This window comes from Nematostella vectensis, chromosome 4 (assembly GCF_932526225.1).
Source record: "Nematostella vectensis chromosome 4, jaNemVect1.1, whole genome shotgun sequence".
In the NCBI taxonomy this organism is placed as follows: domain Eukaryota; kingdom Metazoa; phylum Cnidaria; class Anthozoa; order Actiniaria; family Edwardsiidae; genus Nematostella; species Nematostella vectensis.
The window spans coordinates 4,939,141-4,958,149 of record NC_064037.1 but is presented as its reverse complement, the minus strand read 5'-3'; the positions used below and the strand labels follow the sequence as shown (position 1 = coordinate 4,958,149).

The 19,009-nt window shown below is 40.6% G+C and overlaps 2 protein-coding genes across 6 annotated transcripts; both read left to right on the top strand.

The window, feature by feature from the left end:
- The first annotated feature begins 980 nt into the window (after nucleotides 1-980).
- Nucleotides 981-6,861, top strand: LOC116618535 (N.vectensis toxin 4-like). 3 transcript variants are annotated; one of them, XM_032382358.2, is made up of 3 exons: nucleotides 981-1,243; nucleotides 6,184-6,247; nucleotides 6,607-6,861. In XM_032382358.2, the coding sequence occupies exons 1-3, from the start codon at nucleotides 1,235-1,237 to the stop codon at nucleotides 6,792-6,794; spliced, it is 261 nt and encodes an 86-aa protein (XP_032238249.1). In that variant the 5' UTR covers nucleotides 981-1,234; the 3' UTR covers nucleotides 6,795-6,861. The 3 variants fall into 3 exon arrangements, with proteins under 3 accessions (XP_032238249.1, XP_032238250.1, XP_032238251.1); XM_032382359.2 differs by lacking the exon at nucleotides 981-1,243 and adding an exon at nucleotides 2,611-2,799; XM_032382360.2 differs by lacking the exon at nucleotides 981-1,243 and adding an exon at nucleotides 4,310-4,497.
- A 408-nt stretch (nucleotides 6,862-7,269) lies between these two features.
- LOC5512926 (solute carrier organic anion transporter family member 4A1) lies at nucleotides 7,270-18,106 on the top strand. Of its 3 annotated transcripts, none has more exons than XM_048725933.1 (10): nucleotides 7,270-8,061; nucleotides 11,197-11,378; nucleotides 11,687-11,923; nucleotides 13,582-13,817; nucleotides 14,728-14,971; nucleotides 15,510-15,666; nucleotides 15,864-16,005; nucleotides 16,082-16,245; nucleotides 16,958-17,089; nucleotides 17,461-17,603. In XM_048725933.1, exons 1-10 carry the CDS (start codon nucleotides 7,859-7,861, stop codon nucleotides 17,540-17,542), a joined length of 1,779 nt encoding a protein of 592 aa, XP_048581890.1. In that variant the 5' UTR covers nucleotides 7,270-7,858; the 3' UTR covers nucleotides 17,543-17,603. The 3 variants fall into 3 exon arrangements, with proteins under 3 accessions (XP_048581890.1, XP_048581891.1, XP_032238241.1); XM_032382350.2 differs by having other exon boundaries at nucleotides 7,274-8,061; nucleotides 17,590-18,106; XM_048725934.1 differs by lacking the exons at nucleotides 16,958-17,089; nucleotides 17,461-17,603 and adding an exon at nucleotides 16,296-16,588.
- The last annotated feature ends 903 nt before the right edge of the window (nucleotides 18,107-19,009 follow it).

Genomic DNA, 19,009 nt, shown 5'->3' with positions numbered 1-19,009 from the left:
TGGTGCAGAGTAGGGGTTGGGGGGTTAGGGTGTAGAGTAGGGGAGGGGGGGTTAGGGTGTAGAGTAGGGGAGGGGGGGTTAGGGTGTAGAGTAGGGGAGGGGGGGTTAGGGTGTAGAGTAGGGGAGGGGGGGTTAGGGTGTAGAGTAGGGGAGGGGGGGTTAGGGTGTAGAGTAGAGGGGGGGTTAGGGTGTAGAGTAGGGGAGGGGGGGTTAGGGTGTAGAGTAGGGGAGGGGGGTTAGGGTGTAGAGTAGGGGTGGGAGGTTAGGGTGTAGAGTAGGGGAGGGGGGGTTAGGGTGTAGAGTAGGGCAGGGGGGGGGTTAGGGTGAGGCAACAGAACAAGTAGATACTGTTGAGAAGGCAACATCGTACAGGGGCTAGGGAGAAAACTTGCTATTTAGGCACCGTTTTGGGAACACAATTTATAGTTTATTCTCTACAGAGTAACTTGAAAAATCAGAATAACTTGTTCTCCTGTTGAAAATGTATTGTTTGTATTGCTAGACTGGATGATTGTTTACAGCGCAACATTTAATGTTCGCATTTACTTTTTTTTTTCTTTAGTTACTTTCCAGCGCGAATAGGTATACCTTTATACCTGCTTGCTACCATTTCAGCGTCTATCAAGTTTTTCCCCTGGGAACTACTGGTTTAAAACCATTAACATTCTCAGCATTCATTAATTCATTATAGGGACTCACCGGTCATATTATGGATTATTTGGTGGGTTTGCTATTCGCCATATTCGCAAGTTTACTCGATTTAACAGAATAGAATACGACTGCTCCTAAAGAGAGAAGTAAGGAATGTCCAGAAAGTTATAAGTTTGGCCACATAATAAAACACGACAAATTTCATTAGGGCCTTTCTTTTAATCGGACTGTGAAATATATTCTAATACAATCTACTTTGGTCACTTAATGGGGCGTAATAGGTATTATTAATATTTTTTTTATAATTAGTACAACATTTGTTAGTTGCCACTTGGGGATTTGATTCAATATTATTGCATTTGCATATATATTCATTTGAACTTGGACGTTTTGTCTTCTCTTCCTATTATATTGGTTATCTGTGTTAATGTTGCTACGCGGGCATATAAAAATGTCGGCTTTGTCCCGCGTTAACAGTCATTTAGAACAACAGACCTAAAAGAAGTGATTAGTAAAGCCAGGTGACGCACCTATACCAGGTAAGGCCAATAGAATTTTGTCGTGTCTTGATGCCAAGTGGTTCATGCCTAAGGTATTACTATCTTTTTTTCAGGATAGACCAATTATTTAGTGTTAGTGTTTATATACCATCATATTTTCATTTTATTATTTTCATTTACAATTCCTTCGCGAGGTTGATAGTTGCAAAAGCAAGCCTGAAAGAAACGCAACCTGGCATTTTATGACAGTGTGATATGTGTGTTATTATCATGTAGACCATTCTATTACGATGCTCTGATTTCGGCAATGGGGTCGCTATTACCTTACCTGCTAGCAGAGGCCTCTTTTCTCTGTATTTCGCTGGGCTGACAGAGAAAAGGGGCCTCTGCTAGCAGGGAAGCTATTACCATTCCGGCTACTATTCTAACTGCTTGGCAATCAATCCTCGAAGTGTGAAAAGTGCCGCATGGGCACATCCATAGCCGGCTAGCATATATCCAGAAAATAAACATATTACAAAGGAGGCGCTAAACATAAAACGGATGGAGGGAAGCAGTTTTATAATACCATACATTTTTTTTAATTGTCGAAATTCAAATTAAACCGCAATGGTTCTTGTCATAGTGTCTCTGGTGCCAATGTGTGTATGCTAGAGTGCTGCTAAAGTCCTGAAAAAATGCGAGAAAAAGAAATCAAAACTTTTTTTTTGGTTTATGTAACCTAATTGCTTTTTGATGCGTTAAAAGATTTTTCAATTATTGGCTTTTTATTATCGATATAATGCAAAAACCGACTTCGAGAATTATTTTACTGATTTATCTCTGACACTTGTGAAAAGTATATATTAAAAACATTACACAGAAATTATCACCTAGATGTTGGTCTCTCACACGTTAACTGATATATTTTTGTGGCGCTGATACAATAACCAGTAACAAGAATAACAATTTGTTCGGCCAGTAAGTACACATGTAGGTACTGTAGGAGGGATCCACATTTCAGTAACTCACTACGCAAAAAGGGCAGGCAGAACTGTTTGTCCGTTAATCACAAATGACGAGCATAAAACCAAAAAATAATGCCATCATTGCTAGGAAAATTACACAATAATATACTTGGTCAAGTAATTTCTCTTTAAAGCATCACCGATGCTTTAAAGAGAAATTAACAGAATAGAATACGACTTCTCCTAAAGAGAGAAGTAAGGAATGTCCAGAAAGTTATAAGTTTGGCCACATAATAAAACACGACAAATTTCATTAGGACCTTTCTCTTAATCGGACTGTGAAATATATTCTAATACAATCTACTTTGGTCACTTAATGGGGCGTAATAGGTATTATTAATATTTTTTTATAATAAGTACAACATTTGTTAGTTGCCACTTGGGGATTTGATCCAATATTATTGCATTTGCATATATATTCATTTGAACTTGGACGTTTTGTCTTCTCTTCCTATTATATTGGTTATCTGTATTAATGTTGCTACGCGGGCATATAAAAATGTCGGCTTTGTCCCGCGTTAACAGTCATTTAGAACAACAGACCTAAAGAGAAGTGATTAGTAAAGCCAGGTGACGCACCTATACCAGGTAAGGCCAATAGAATTTTGTCGTGTCTTGATGCCAAGTGGTTCATGCCTAAGGTATTACTATCTTTTTTTCAGGATAGACTCTCTTCTTTAGAAAAATTTCAAACCCCAGTAACTGGTCTCTGAGCGCTGCTTAGCGTGACGAAGCCAGGACGGTTGTTAGGGACTAGTATACTCTTTGCTTTCCTTAATGATGGGTGTTAGTGTTTATATACCTTTACCAATTATTTACTGTTAGTGTTTATATACCATCATATTTTCATTTTATTTATTTTCATTTACAATTCCTTCGCGAGGTTGATAGTTGCAAAAGCAAGCCTGAAAGAAACGCAACCTGGCATTATATGACAGTGTGATATGTGTGTTATTATCATGTAGACTATTCTATTACGATGCTCTGGTTTCGGCAATGGGGTCGCTATTACCTTCCCTGCTAGCAGAGGCCTCTTTTCTCTGTATTTCGCTGGGCTGACAGAGAAAAGGGGCCTCTGCTAGCAGGGAAGCTATTACCATTCCGGCTACTATTCTAACTGCTTGGCAATCAATCCTCGAAGTGTGAAAAGTGCCGCATGGGCACATCCATAGCCGGCTAGCATATATTCAGAAAATAAACATATTACAAAGGAGGCGCTAAACATAAAACGGATGGAGGGAAGCAGTTTTATAATACCATACATTTTTTTTTAATTGTCGAAATTCAAATTAGACCGCAATGGTTCTTGTCATAGTGTCTCTGGTGCCAATGTGTGTATGCTAGTGTGCTGCTAAAGTCCTGAAAAAATGCGAGAAAAAAAAATCAAAACTTTTTTTTTTGGTTTATGTAACCTAATTGCTTTTTGATGCGTTAAAATATTTTTCAATTATTGGCTTTTTATTATCGATATAATGCAAAAACCGACTTCGAAAATTATTTTACTGATTTATCTCTGACACTTGTGAAAAGTATATATTAAAAACATTACACAGAAATTATCACCTAGATGTTGGTCTCTCACACGTTAACTGATATATTTTTGTGGCGCTGATACAATAACCAGAAACAAGAATAACAATTTGTCCGGCCAGTAAGTACACATGTAGGTACTGTAGGAGGGATCCACATTTCAGTAACTCACTACGCAAAAAGGGCAGGCAGAACTGTTTGTCCGTTAATCACAAATGACGAGCATAAAACCACAAAATAATGCCATCATTGCTAGGAAAATTACACAATAATATACTTGGCCAAGTAATTTCTCTTTAAAGCATCACCGATGCTTTAAAGAGAAATTAACAGAATAGAATACGACTGCTCCTAAAGAGAGAAGTAAGGAATGTCCAGAAAGTTATAAGTTTGGCCACATAATAAAACACGACAAATTTCATTAGGACCTTTCTCTTAATCGGACTGTGAAATATATTCTAATACAATCTACTTTGGTCACTTAATGGGGCGTAATAGGTATTATTAATATTTTTTTATAATAAGTACAACATTTGTTAGTTGCCACTTGGGGATTTGATCCAATATTATTGCATATGCATATATATTCATTTGAACTTGGACGTTTTGTCTTCTCTTCCTATTATATTGGTTATCTGTGTTAATGTTGCTACGCGGGCATATAAAAATGTTGGCTTTGTCCCGCGTTAACAGTCATTTAGAACAACAGACCTAAAGAGAAGTGATTAGTAAAGCCAGGTGACGCACCTATACCAGGTAAGGCCAATAGAAGTTTGTCGTGTCTTGATGCCAAGTGGTTCATGCCTAAGGTATTACTATCTTTTTTTCAGGATAGACTCTCTTCTTTAGAAAAAATTCGAACCCCAGTAACTGGTCTCTGAGCGCTGCTTAGCGTGACGAAGCCAGGACGGTTGTTAGGGACTAGTATACTCTTTGCTTTCCTTAATGATGGGTGTTAGTGTTTATATACCTATACCAATTATTTAGTGTTAGTGTTTATATACCATAATATTTTTATTTTATTATTTTCATTTACAATTCCTTCGCGAGGTTGATAGTTGCAAAAGCAAGCCTGAAAGAAACGCAACCTGGCATTATATGACAGTGTGATATGTGTGTTATTATCATGTAGACCATTCTATTACGATGCTCTGATTTCGGCAATGGGGTCGCTATTACCTTCCCTGCTAGCAGAGGCCTCTTTTCTCTGTATTTCGCTGGACTGACAGAGAAAAGGGGCCTCTGCTAGCAGGGAAGCTATTACCATTCCGGCTACTATTCTAACTGCTTGGCAATCAATCCTCGAAGTGTGAAAAGTGCCGCATGGGCACATCCATAGCCGGCTAGCATATATTCAGAAAATAAACATATTACAAAGGAGGCGCTAAACATAAAACGGATGGAGGGAAGCAGTTTTATAATACCATACATTTTTTTTAATTGTCGAAATTCAAATTAAACCGCAATGGTTCTTGTCATAGTGTCTCTGGTGCCAATGTGTGTATGCTAGTGTGCTGCTAAAGTCCTGAAAAAATGCGAGAAAAAAAAATCAAAACTTTTTTTTTTGGTTTATGTAACCTAATTGCTTTTTGATGCGTTAAAATATTTTTCAATTATTGGCTTTTTATTATCGATATAATGCAAAAACCGACTTCGAGAATTATTTTACTGATTTATCTCTGACACTTGTGAAAAGTATATATTAAAAACATTACACAGAAATTATCACCTAGATGTTGGTCTCTCACACGTTAACTGATATATTTTTGTGGCGCTGATACAATAACCAGTAACAAGAATAACAATTTGTTCGGCCAGTAAGTACACATGTAGGTACTGTAGGAGGGATCCACATTTCAGTAACTCACTACGCAAAAAGAGCAGGCAGAACTGTTTGTCCGTTAATCACAAATGACGAGCATAAAACCACAAAATAATGCCATCATTGCTAGGAAAATTACACAATAATATACTTGGCCAAGTAATTTCTCTTTAAAGCATCACCGGTCCAAGACCTTTTTAACTCGTGAATGCTTGCAAAGCATTTACGAGTTATTGGAGGGACTTCTGTGTCACTCGATCGTCGGATGGTTGGGTGGTTTGATGTTCGGATTGATCATCCGTAAACTTTTTTGTGGCCTTTCTGTGCTTTAGCAACACAGCAATCCTTAGATCATGCAAGGCCGATATATCGAGGTTCAACTGTAATTATCAATTCGCCGCTCCCCCAGCTCCCCCCCCCCCCCCCCCCACCATCCCTCTTCCTTCCTTTTTCTCTTAGAATCCTGGGTTAGGCTTTGTTACTGGTGTTGTTTTCTCTTAGAATCCTGGGCTAGGCTTTGTTACTGATGTTCTTTTTTCTTAGAATCCTGGGCTAGGCTTCGTTACTGGTGTTGTTTTCTCTTAGAATCTTGGGCTAGGCTTCGTTACTGGTGTTATTTCCTTCCTTGTAGTGGATTAGATTCAACAATATGGACATTTTTGTTTATCAACAGCCCATTATGAGAAGCTCTTGGATGTTCGTAATCTGTTTTGCTATGCTCATTCTGTACACAAACGGTGAGTCCAGTTACCAGATCACTCCCTCGTTATTGTTTTATATGTTTATTGTATAATGGAAATCTAATATATGCTAATGCAATATCAACCCATAGCTTGTTGAAACAGGACTTAACGGAATGTACTTTAAATGAGCTGCTTGTTGTTTTTCGATTTTCTAAACTAAATCCCCTTTTTCGATTAGTAAAAGGGGTGTGGTTGGGTTTGCTTCACCCCCCCCACCCCCCCGGCCCTCCTAAGCGACAGCCAAGATTTCGATTCTTCTGACGAGATCCAACCTGCCCTCGAATATTTAAAAAACGAAAGCCACATTCATACAGCATAACCAAAGCAATATTTCGTCTTGCCTTGTTGTCTAGGTCGAATCTTAAGACCCGAAACGTCTTGGGAGGACGAGTTGGAGGATGATCTTGCTAATAATAAGCGCTCCTTGGCGTGCTCATGCGAGGATGGCTCGGGAAGAACCGGGACCCACTGGATATTCGATTGTCCCAAGGGCTGGGCGGATTGCGGTGGATTCCGATGCTGTGTAGAGACGAGCAAATAATGAGAACCTCTAATGTTGATTTTTTAACAATGGAAATGTCTCAATAAATTGTAGTACCAAAAAGAAAGTATCAGAGTAAAGAAGCAGTTGATAGTCTTATTTTTTCGGTAAAAAATAGTAGGCTACCTGTGAGCTGTTGTTATCTTACCCATACAAAAGACAGTCTTTGCCTTTTATATGATTAAGTTTATGTATTATTTTAGAGTGGGGAAGAGAAAAAACGCTGGGGGGGGGTTGAGTTACTCATTTACTAGGTGGCGGCGGTTACACAGCGCGTCGTTTGAAAGGTCGCAAGCGCGTAGGGGCAGAGCTCTCTGCAGGAGCGAAACCAAGGCAAATACATCCAGTTGAAGTAGGGATGCGTGCTTTATTCAACACCAACAAGACTTAGACTTCATTTCTGAGTCAAATTATCCTATAGCCCGTGTGTTGATCGACGTACACGATGTAACATTTGGCACGTCCCTTTCCCGTTAATGAACAGCATAAGCGTGTATAAACCGATTCATTTATTTCTATCGCCTGATACTGTCATGTGTTTGCATCGACAGTGGTCATTAGCCTGCTCCATTCGGGGTTATTCGGAATATAAGCAATATAATCATTAACCAAAAATGTACTTAGTACTGTGCGATACACACTTTTTTGAAGGACTGGAAATCATATCATATCTGACTGGAATCTGGAATCTGACTGGAATAGTAAGAATGTCCATCTGCACTTATAAAAAACCCTGTTGCGTTACACTTTTCTATAATCTTGCGCTCTTGAGTTGATTTTAACCAAAAACACATGTCATTTTTACCAGGCATGTTCACTTAGCGTAATATAAAAATATTTTGGGGTTAATACACTTGGGAGTTCAAGACCATTCGGTATTAGTCATGTGGATTATTATGGTATTTATCAATATCAATTGGCGTTACCTTACAACGACGTTCTTAACTATGCCTTTATACGAGGCTCTTGTCAAGGAAAAGCTTTACGTGACATATTAGCCACGGGGGTTTTGTAATCTGAACTTTCAAATCTACAAACTTTAACCAAACGCACGACACCTCAGCATGATGGCCGAGCAAGAAATTTCCACACCAACTTCTCAAACGTTTGGTTGGCTAGCATTTCGCCCAGAATGTTTAAAGTTCCTGAACTCCCCGAAATGGTTCCTGTTCTTTCTCGTCATGTATTTTTTTACGCAGAGTATCGTTGTAAACGGCGTGTATTCGGTGTCCATCTCGACTATTGAGAAGCGCTATGGTTACTCAAGGTGAGTCGGGCGAGCTGCAAGGAAAATTAAGGGGCCCTTTTTTGCATGACGTTTAAAAGTATTGATTGACTGCCTTCATGTCAGACCTTCTTTTCATCTGTTGTCTTGGCTTCGTGTTTTTGAAAATACCAATATATGCTTTGTTGAGCTTAAATAAGAGTTAATTACCGAGAGCCGAGGCAATAAGCAATATATAGCCCGAGGTACGTGAGTAGTAAGCCGCTCAAGGTCTTGAACGAGCTAAATGAGCAGTCGTCCTAAATTTCCCCGAATAACGCGGGAAAATGTGAACCTAATATAAAAAAGACCTATCTTTGTTTGAACATAGTTAATAGAATTAACTATGATTTAGATAGCGAAAGCGTTACGGATTTATTAAAATATTCCCTCGTCGACCCTTGGCTCTGTACAGCTAGTCTCCTGCAGAGCCGTTCTTGGCTTAGTATCAGGAATCTCTCGTCCTTAGTATCAGGAATCCCTCGTCCTTAGTATCAGGAATCTCTCGTCCTTAGTATCAGGAATCCCTCGTCCTTAGTATCAGGAATCCCTCGTCCTTAGTATTAGAAATCCCTCGCCCCAGGACCGCTGCGCGGAAGACTAGTGTAAGACAACGCTAATTTCGGTTGCGCTAGGAAAATTTGTCATGCATATTCAAGTAGCCCTAGCGCGGATCTAGACCATTTTACATCTTTTTATCTAAACAAGTCAAAACGTTTTAGAGTTAGTTTTGGCACAATCCTTTTGTTATGAGCGACATCTACTTAAATAAAAGAAGGAATGTTTGGAATAACGGGCTTCATGAGCTCTTTCAAGTCAAAGCGAAACCTGGCGATTAATGTCAACTTCTCGTCACAAGTTATTCCCAAGTGAAGGGAATCGAGTCTATTATTTATACTAGAGGCGCGGACGACATATTGAACGAATTTCTAAAGTGCAGCAAAACGATCTTGAAAAGTTACCTTTTCAACAAAATATTAAACTCTGGGGTTTACCCTACAATGTGGAGTTACGGTTTAATAGTCCCGATTCATAAGAAGGAAGATCCATCGAAACCTGAAAACTACAGGGGCGTAACACTTTTGTCCACGTTAGGCAAAGATTTTATGTCAATCATGAACAAAAGATTATACACCTAACGGAGAAGGGCATTTTGAAAACAGAACAATGTGGTTTTAGGAAAGAGCAAGGAACAATAGACAGCATTTTCGCTCTAAAGTCACTAATTCACAAGCATGTCAAAGCGAAACCCAAGAAAACAAACAACTTCCTGTTTGCGTGCTACGCGGACTTTAGTAAAGCGTTCGATTGCGTCCCTAGGGCGAAACTATTTGAAAAACTGAAAGCCGTAGGTGTTACTGGGCGTTTCCTCGACATAATCCAATCAATGTACTCAAATGACAAGTCATCTATAAAAATTGGAAGCTACATGACTGAATCCTTTCGATGCTACGCAGGCGTGAAACAAGGCTGCATGATTTCGCCAACGTTGTTTAATTTTTACTTGAGCGACCTCCCAGAAAAACTGAAGAAAAATACCGAAATGATATTGACCTAAACGGTGTGCCATTAGTTGCATTCTCTATGCCGACGACTTAGTTATCCTATCAAAATCAGCAAAGGGCCTGCAAGAATATCTGAATAGCATCGAAGAACATTGCAAAGCATCCGAACTATACTTTAATTTAGATAAAACAAAAGTAGTGATTTTTAATAACACCGGGAAAACTATGAATAATTACCGAATCTTTTACGGAACTTATAAAATAGAAAATGTCAAAAAGACCAAGCCCAAAAGAACAAATTGCGTAAGATCAGAAAATTTAAGTTGTCTCACAATTTAGAAGATAACGGACGTAAAAAATATTGACCATAGGATTGCCCTTACTAAATTCAGGCTAAGCAATCATAAGCTAGCAATTGAAACTGGGAGGTATGAAAAGCCATATAAAAAAACTAACGAAAAAAAATGCTTAGTATGCCAGACAGGTAAAGTGGAGGATGAAGAGCATTTTCTGTTAGAATGTCCGGCCTATAAAAATGATCGGGATAAATGTTAGACACCATGCCAACAAAAAAAAAATATCGTCAGAATTATGGGATTGAGCCGGAATGAAAACGTGAATCGGCGCTTAGCGAAACATATTTTTGAATGTATGAAGGCAAGAAATGTGAAGCTTGATGAGAACGTACGGTTACGTCACCTAATCATTCTAAACAACAACAACAAAAAATGCAAAAGGCAAAGTAACAAAAACATACAACACCATTCAATATCATTTATTTAATTATTTGTGGATTTACGCCGATGTAAATGTTTTATAAGGTGCCATGAATAAAATATCTATCTATCTGGTAATCGAGCCCGGGGGGAGGGGGGGGGGAGGACGGTGTGAACTCTCCAGGGGCCGGTTCCTAGAAAGCAGGTTAGCGCTAGCCCAGGGATAAATTGACCTTTGATTGGATAAAAAGGGCATTTATCCCTGGGTTAGCGTTAACCTGCTTTCTAGGAACCCGGCCCAGAAGAGTAGACGGGGTGATCCTCTCATCTTTTAGAGTATAGGATGGAGGTTAAGGTTTTTTCCAATTTTGCTATCTCTCAGGGTATAAAAGTCGAACAATAGCTATTCGTTTTTTTTTTTTCGATTCTGATTATTCTCTTAGGGTTAAACATTCCTTCGAACCACACCTTATTTGCTATTTCTTAAGGCCCGTCTACACGAGCAAATTTTATGATTTTATGATTTTATGTGGCAACTGTGTGCTGCAGTACATTTGCAGTATGCTGCAGCATTTCTTCTCATTCGTCGTGTATCATGGGCGCCATCTTTCTTTGTACCCTAGCCTTTTGTATGCATCTTCGCTATACAAAATCATTATTGACGCACATTGACAACAAATATCTGTCGATCACCTACACGAGCAAATAAAAATTGCCACATAAAATTTGCTCGTGTAGACGGGCCTTTATGAAGCCCATTGGCATAATTTCATTGCAAAAACGGTTTGAGATATAAAACTATTTCCTAAAACGTTGCAAGTGCAAATAGCTAATGAAAAATAGCAGTTCCGACAGACAAAATACCTTAGGTTTTGTAATCTCTATCAAATGCATGAAAACTATTCCTCTTTTCATAGTTCCCTGACTGGTTTTCTGACAAGTTCGTTTGACATCGCCGCTCTCGTGCTGACGCCACTTGTCAGTTTCCTTGGCGCAAGACGAAAGAAACCTGTCTGGTGTGGGGTAGGACTGCTGACCATGGGGATTGGCATGCTCATCTTCTTCCTGCCGCACGCGATAAGCAAAAGATATGAGGCGGGTATGTTAACATCTTAGTAAAGAGAAGAGTAAAATAAGTAGTTGGTGCGATAGAGCACTTTTAGTTCCTTCTTATTTTCTATCATTTTTTGGTTGGGAGGGGGGGGGGGGTATGTTCCTCGCGACTCAAAAAAACTCGCTCAACTCGCTTAGAGTATTTAAGAGGTAGACTTGTGTCAAGAAACCATCGCGGCAGAAGAAAGAGGGCGCTGGATCCATGAGCATACCAAACTATATAATTATTGCAATGATTTATTTCAATAGAGCATAAATATATTTTATTATTTATATTTGATCATTCTTTATTAGGCTCAGTACAAATGGAACGTCTAACGGGTCTTTGCAACTCAACTTCCGGTTCTTTGAATCCTTGTGAATCTACTTCCGGTAACAAGGGGTACTTTCCACTGTTCGTTCTTGGGATGCTGGTCATGGGTTCAGGTGCCACGCCCATGATTGCTCTCGGAATTCCTTATATGGATGAAAACGTCAAAGCAAAAGTATCCCCCATGTACGTCGGTATCTTCTACGCGTCTGGTATTTTCGGTAAGTAAAATTGACAGTCGATTGACAGCTTGTTTTGAGATTTGACTGACTGTTGACTGACAGGATGCGGTTACCCGCCGCCCGGGAGTGGAGTTAAACTATTTTAGTGTAGGCTTCCATATCAACGCACTCAATCGCAAGTGTTCGAGTGCGATCATATGGAAAATCCCCTTGCGATCGTGTACGATTATATGGAAACTCCCCTTGCGATCGTGTACGATTATATGGAAACTCCCCTTGCGATCGTGTACGATTATATGGAAACTCCCCTTGCGATCGTGTACGATTATATGGAAACTCCCCTTTGCGATCGAGTGCGATCAAATGGAAACTCCCCTTTGCGATCGAGTGCGATCAAATGGAAACTCCCCTTGCGATCGAGTGCTTTTTTCTGCAATTCGGTGAGATAGAATACTTAGGCATTCTCAGAGTCTATGTTATGTATTATAGTACAAAAAGGCCTTTATTTTTCTTTGATTAATTTACAATATTTTTAGATTCATGAACTTCGTGTCACTTCTTGTCACTGGAATAGGATTTGCTTTATTATAAAGACTTGAAATCTTTTATTTGTGAAATACCTGTCTTAATAATTATAATATCGGTGTGAATATAATGGTATTAAGTTCTGGATGTATATTTTTCATTAAAAGGGGATTGGAAAAGAATTGTGTGTTGTAAGCACAGAATTATGACTATTGTTGTTGTATAATTTGCGAATCATCAGTGAAAACATTTTTCTGGGGAAGTTGGTCCCCTAGCCTAAAGTCACACACTTTATGCATTTCAATGTCATTTTCACAGCGTTCGTAAAAAAAGGAAGGCATTTTTGGTCAAAAAGATTTCCAAAGCATTCTTTGCCGGTTCACATCGCTCAAGATGTGATCGCGCTTAAGACTCATGTTGCTAGGAAACGTGAGCGCTAACCAATCAGAGGCGTAACTAAAAATAACTGCTTGTTCTAAAAATCGCTTTCACGGACGACATCATTGGAACATACCCTAATACGGGGGATTCGTTCTCTTACATCATGGTCTCTTGGTGAAAACCACTACCATCGCGGTTGCGATCACATGGAAACCACTTTACGATCGGTTGCGATCATATGCAAACCACTTTACCATCGGTCGCGATCATATGGAAACCACTTTACGATCGTAAGACGTTTTTGGCATGCGTATGCTTGGATACGCTTCGAAAAAGCTTCCAGAACCAAGTACAGGGGCGGCGGAAGAGGAGGGGCAGATTGGACGTCAGACCCCAACTTTTCTGAGCGGATGTTTCTTTATATATGAACGTTTTTTTAAACGGGTTTCAAGCGGTACATATGCAACCGACAACCCGACAAATTTGTTGAACAGTTTAGAATCCCGTGCATAAAAACCTTGGTTATACCCCTAGTTCTTATATATAGCGCTTAAGAATTTAAAACCACCACACACCCTTCCCAGCCCCACCCCATCTTCTGGTATGTGCCTGTTTAATAGGTCTGCGTCATCTTGCAAGGTAGAGAAAACTTGTGGATTTTACAAGAAAAAATCAACTCTGGAACAGAACTGTTTTTTTTTTCTATGGAACTAACGATACAGGCAACAAGAATGTGGAACCGAACCTCAAATCTCTGTGTATTCATGATCAATCTGTTTTTCGTGCCTCAGGTGCGGGTGCTGGATTTGTTGTTGCTGGAATTTTTCTTGCAATGTACGTGGACATTGGTGTCCAGACCTCCTTGACCCCCAAGGACGAGCGTTGGGTCGGGGCCTGGTGGCTAGGATTTGTTGTGTGTGGAACGCTGTGTATTTTTTGGAGTTTGTGGCTGTTTGGCTTCCCCCGGAGAATTCCAAAGAAAAACGCAAGCGAGGACCTCAAATTGACAGAGAGTGACGAAAGTGCAGTAAGTCCGGTTAACTTAAATTTCAATTGAATGGGGTGTACTGTATACTGCGACGCGCGCTACCACAGTTAAACATAAGGACCCTCACTTTTAAAGGGCTTGGACCAGGACGCAAGGCTTAGTTGAATTTGATTCAGCCAAAAGGAGGCGGATCTAAGCCCTTTTATAGTGCAGGTCCTTCTTTAAAAGAAAGACAATAATTACCATAAACATTATAAATAGCAAAGTTTCGTCGTGTTTTCTGCGTGTTTTGGTGCTCTGGTTGGCTAGTGAAGTGTTCAGTCAGTCAAGTTGGCCACGGTAGCGCGCGTCGCATGGTATTGAAGACTTTCATCATCTTATTTGCCGGACGCGCTTCCCCACTAAAGATAAAAAACGCTTGGCCGGGGGTCATGCGTCGTTTTAAAGGTCGTTAGCGCGTATGGACAGAGCTCACTGGAGGAGCAAAACCAAGGCAAATGCATCCAGTTAAAGTAGGAATAAGTAGTTTATTCAGCAACCAACATTAAACATCACTTTGGAGTAAAGTTGTCCTATAGCCCTTGGTCTGCCATGAAAATCTAATTAGAGACAAAATTTTGCAGAAACTAAATTTTTTACATCAGAGTCGAGTAACACAGGTTTTGATGAACCTTATTTAAATATTTAATTTACTGGTTAACGTACAAGACTAGTTGGTTTAATTTTATTGATTCACGAGCCCTTGAAACACAATTTATTACACTTTAGATTTATTGTGTTCCTATAATATTTTGTACTATTACATTTTAACAATTTTAACAATTTTAACAATTTATTACACTTTAGATTTATTGTGTTCCTATAATATTTTGTACTATTACATTTTAACTAATTTGTTTCACAGGTTTATTAACACCACTCTCGCATAAAGTTGTTTTCCTTATTTCAGAACATCCAAGAAGAGGCGTTGGTCAAGGAAGTTTCCCATTTACCACTTGCTACCAAAAGTCTCCTCTCTAATGTCACGTATGTCAGTGCGACCATAGCATGCTGCTTGGAGGCTTTTGTGATCTCGGGTTTCGTAGCATTCGCTCCGAAAATCCTACAGTCCCAGTTCCGACTCCCTGCGGCTAGAGTCAGCATTTTGTACGGTCTACTTGCTATTCCAGCTGCCCTTTGTGGAAATCTGTTAGGTAAGTTTTATAATACTACACCTGTCACCTTCTGACTTGCTTCCTGCCAGGAAACTCGGTGCCATGAGACATCGTTGTGTTTCTTATTTGTCCTCTTGCCTGGTCATGGAGTTTTGTATGCATACAAGGGGCGGATCTTGGGGTGGGCCGAACGGCTCCGACCCCCTTTTTTCAGACATTTAGCTTACACATAACCAGTCATAAAAGAAAATATGCTTGGGGACCCAGCAATCTTTGCGGGCGTTCCCCCGAGGTCCTTTCCCGACACTAAAGAAAAAATGTGCAGGATGTGGATGCGTATCAGCAAAGTATTTGGCGTTCTTTTTGGGTTTCCTGTGGTCACCAGAACATTGACCGATCTTTTCTGGGCTCTCCCCCAGTCCCCCTTGCATCGCAACGAAACACAAGATTCTCGAACAAAACGCCACGGACTAAGGGGGGAATCTCACCCCAGGGTCTTCTGGGTAATTTTCAATATGGCGGCCTTTAGCTCTTTACTATAGTTTGATTGACTTTCACTTCCTGGCGAATTCTGCAGGCTCCTACATCAACAAAAAGCTCCGTCTCAGTATGACAGGTGCAGCGCTCATGTGTCTTATTGTAACGTTTCTCGGTGCCGGAGGGACTTTCCCCTTGCTGGCCAGCTGCAGTACAGTCACCATGGCAGGGATCAACACACAGGGATCAACAAACAGGTAACTCAGGTTAGAATCCGGTAAAACATGGTGTAGTTCAATTACTTTTGAGAGTTTGTGTCTCAATTATTTTTCAGCAAGCACTAGCACGCTTTCGTACGTGCACGCCGCGAAAATATTTGTCCGAACAGTTTCGTCATTGTCCAATCAGAATTTACATATCCGACGAGCTAAACTGTGGCAGTGTCTGCTTTCAGTTATCCTGCTTTCCTGAATTCCTATGCAAGTTGTAACGCCGACTGCGCATGCTCCAGTTTGCCTTACAGTCCCATATGCAGCGGCGGCGTGACTTACTACTCATCGTGTCACGCTGGCTGCCGTGCCAGAGATGTCAACGGGGTAAGTTATACCTGGCAAACCTGTTTAATTGCCATTAATAAAGCTTTTTTCATAACGTGTTCATGTGTTTTCCCAGTCCCTCGCGGATTGCTCCTGTCTGTCTCCTGCCGATGGCGTCTTGAAGGACGGTAAATGCCGGTCGCCCTGTGGTTACAACAATTCGGCGATAATGGCGGGGGTTTTCCTCTTTGGTTTCTTAACATTTATGACTATGACACCGACCACCATAGTCACTCTTAGGTGAGAGACCTTCCTGCATTGACAACACCGACCAACATAGTCACTCTTAGGTGAGAGACCTTCCTGCATTGACAACACCGACCAACATAGTCACTCTTAGGTGAGAGACCTTCCTGCATTGACAACACCGACCAACATAGTCACTCTTAGGTGAGAGACCTTCCTGCATTGACAACACCGACCAACATAGTCACTCTTAGGTGAGAGACCTTCCTGCATTGACAACACCGACCAACATAGTCACTCTTAGGTGAGAGACCTTCCTGCATTGACAACACCGACCAACATAGTCACTCTTAGGTGAGAGACCTTACTGCATTGACAACACCGACCAACATAGTCACTCTTAGGTGAGAGACCTTCCTGCATTGACAACACCGACCAACATAGTCACTCTTAGGTGAGAGACCTTCCTGCATTGACAACACCGACAAACATAGTCACTCTTAGGTGAGAGACCTTCCTGCATTGACAACACCGACCAACATAGTCACTCTTAGGTGAGAGACCTTCCTGCATTGACAACACCGACAAACATAGTCACTATCAGGTCCTTTGATGGAAATGACCAAATAGTCGCTTTCAGGTAAGGGACCTTTCCAACTTGATGACAATGACAACAATAGTAACTTTCAGGTTAGAGACCTAGCTATCTTGATAACACCGACCATCAAAACCATTGTCAGGTGTGATACATTGAATCTCTTACTAGGTGCCTACCTTGGAAGGATCGCACATATGGCATGGGATTCCAGATGACTACAGTACGATTGCTTGGATCCATCCCGGGACCCATTGTCTACGGTGCTCTCATCGACAGGGCCTGCATTCTATGGGATACAAGGTTGGTTTCTATATGAATATCCAAAGGATGATAGCACACATTTGTTTTGCTTCCCACGTTATAGACTCACACTCCTGTGTTCACATCACCTGATCTTTTTGTCAGGGTGACCAGATAGCGGATCGTCACTCTTTTGCCTCATCACTTCGCTCCATGATAAATTTCCTATTTAGACTTGAGTTGAGGGTGTAAGAAAAACAGTATCAGGGGCGATGGCTAAGCCATTCTCGGGGTTTTCTCAAGCAACAGCAAGCAGCACCGTTGCAATCCTAAGCTCTAATAATTGCAACCCTAAGCTTAGATTAATGGGTGATCGTAACTTGTACGGCGACAACAACAAACGCCTCCCTATTTGTGTCATTGTATTTCAGCATCCAAGCTGCGCGAGGACGGAGCTTTTCAAATTGGTCTCACCCAACTTCACCTTTCTTTATCACCTTACAGTACATCTGACACTGTGGACACTATGTGACCGCGTTCGTTTTCATCTCTTCCCTCAGGTGTGACGGTCAGGGCAACTGTCTGGAGTACAACAACACTCAGCTCGCCTACACCGTGTTTGGACTGTGCTTCGTCTGCAAACTAGTGGTCATAATGGGCTTCTTGGTGTCGTATCTCTCCTGCCGTAGAAAAAACAGATCACTGACTCTATCGAACGGCAAACCAGTAGTTATATACCTTTAGATTCCAACTTTTCAGGAGATGAGTGACCTGAGACAATACCATGTCCTAAAAAGCTGTTACTCCTTCCTTTCAAGGTCGTCAATGGCCTTGTTTCACCATACTTAACTGACCTACTAGCTCCATATAAACGAGAAATCTACGCTCTTCCACGAAAAACCTTTAAAACTAGATATCTTCTTAAAACATATGGCTCTAGAGCCTTCTTATTGTATAGGATCTCTCTACCACCAGAAATCCGAGCTTGTCATGATTTATCTAACTTCAATTCCAAAGTGAAGGCATTTCTTTTTCGGCGCGCTTTTGAATAAAGATTTCAATCTTTTATACTTTTAATTGCAAGTTGAATTATTTCTTATTTGAATGCATGCTCGAAGATCCAGCGTACATTGCTGGCGAAAGTTTATAACAATTTTGAGCTCCAAAACGCTGTGAGCTGCTGTGCTGTGATTGAGCCTTTTATCGGGTGTGAAAAAATGCCCAATCACAGCACAGCAGTGTTTACTTGTAAACTTGCCACTTCTTTTCAAAGAAGCCCGCAAAATTGGCGACTTGAATGTTCCCGAGAACCCTGTCGTTGTGGTCGTTTGTCCGCTGAAGTCGATCGTCCAACTGCAAGCGAAGAAGCTCCAAGCGCTTGGAGATCAGATCTATATTGAGACGAGTTCTTTTTTTCTGCAGCTTGAAAATAACGTAAACAAAGGCTAAGGGACGGACCACCTAACTTTGGGGGGGGGGGGGGGGTGGATGATTCCATGTGAGCAATTGAACAATATATATTTTTTTCCTTTTGGTTATTGGGCAGGATTTTTTTCTTCTACAGGGGTGCAATATATTTTTGGGTGAATTTGTGGTGCACGATAATTTTTGCTTGTAAAAATGGCTTGCAGGATTTTTTTTAGAATCATCCACCCCCCCCCCCCCCCCTTAAAAGTTAAGTAGTCCGTCCCAAAGTTTTCCACATTTTGTGTACGACAGCGTTTCTTCACAAAAAGTTAATAAAAAAACTAATAAAAAAACAAGACAACGATTTAGTGTGTAATTACCGAAAAGGAATATATTTCTGACGTTCCATTTTGGTATCTCGAAGAAAGAAACTGAATTTATTTCCGTCAGAATAATCTTGATTTCATCGGCTGTCAGTTTTAAATTGGCTTAAGCTTCCGACGTGTCACGCCCACAGAACTAGTCTTGCTAGATATTTTTGCGAGTTCCTAAAATCTTTCCCAAGTTAGGCAC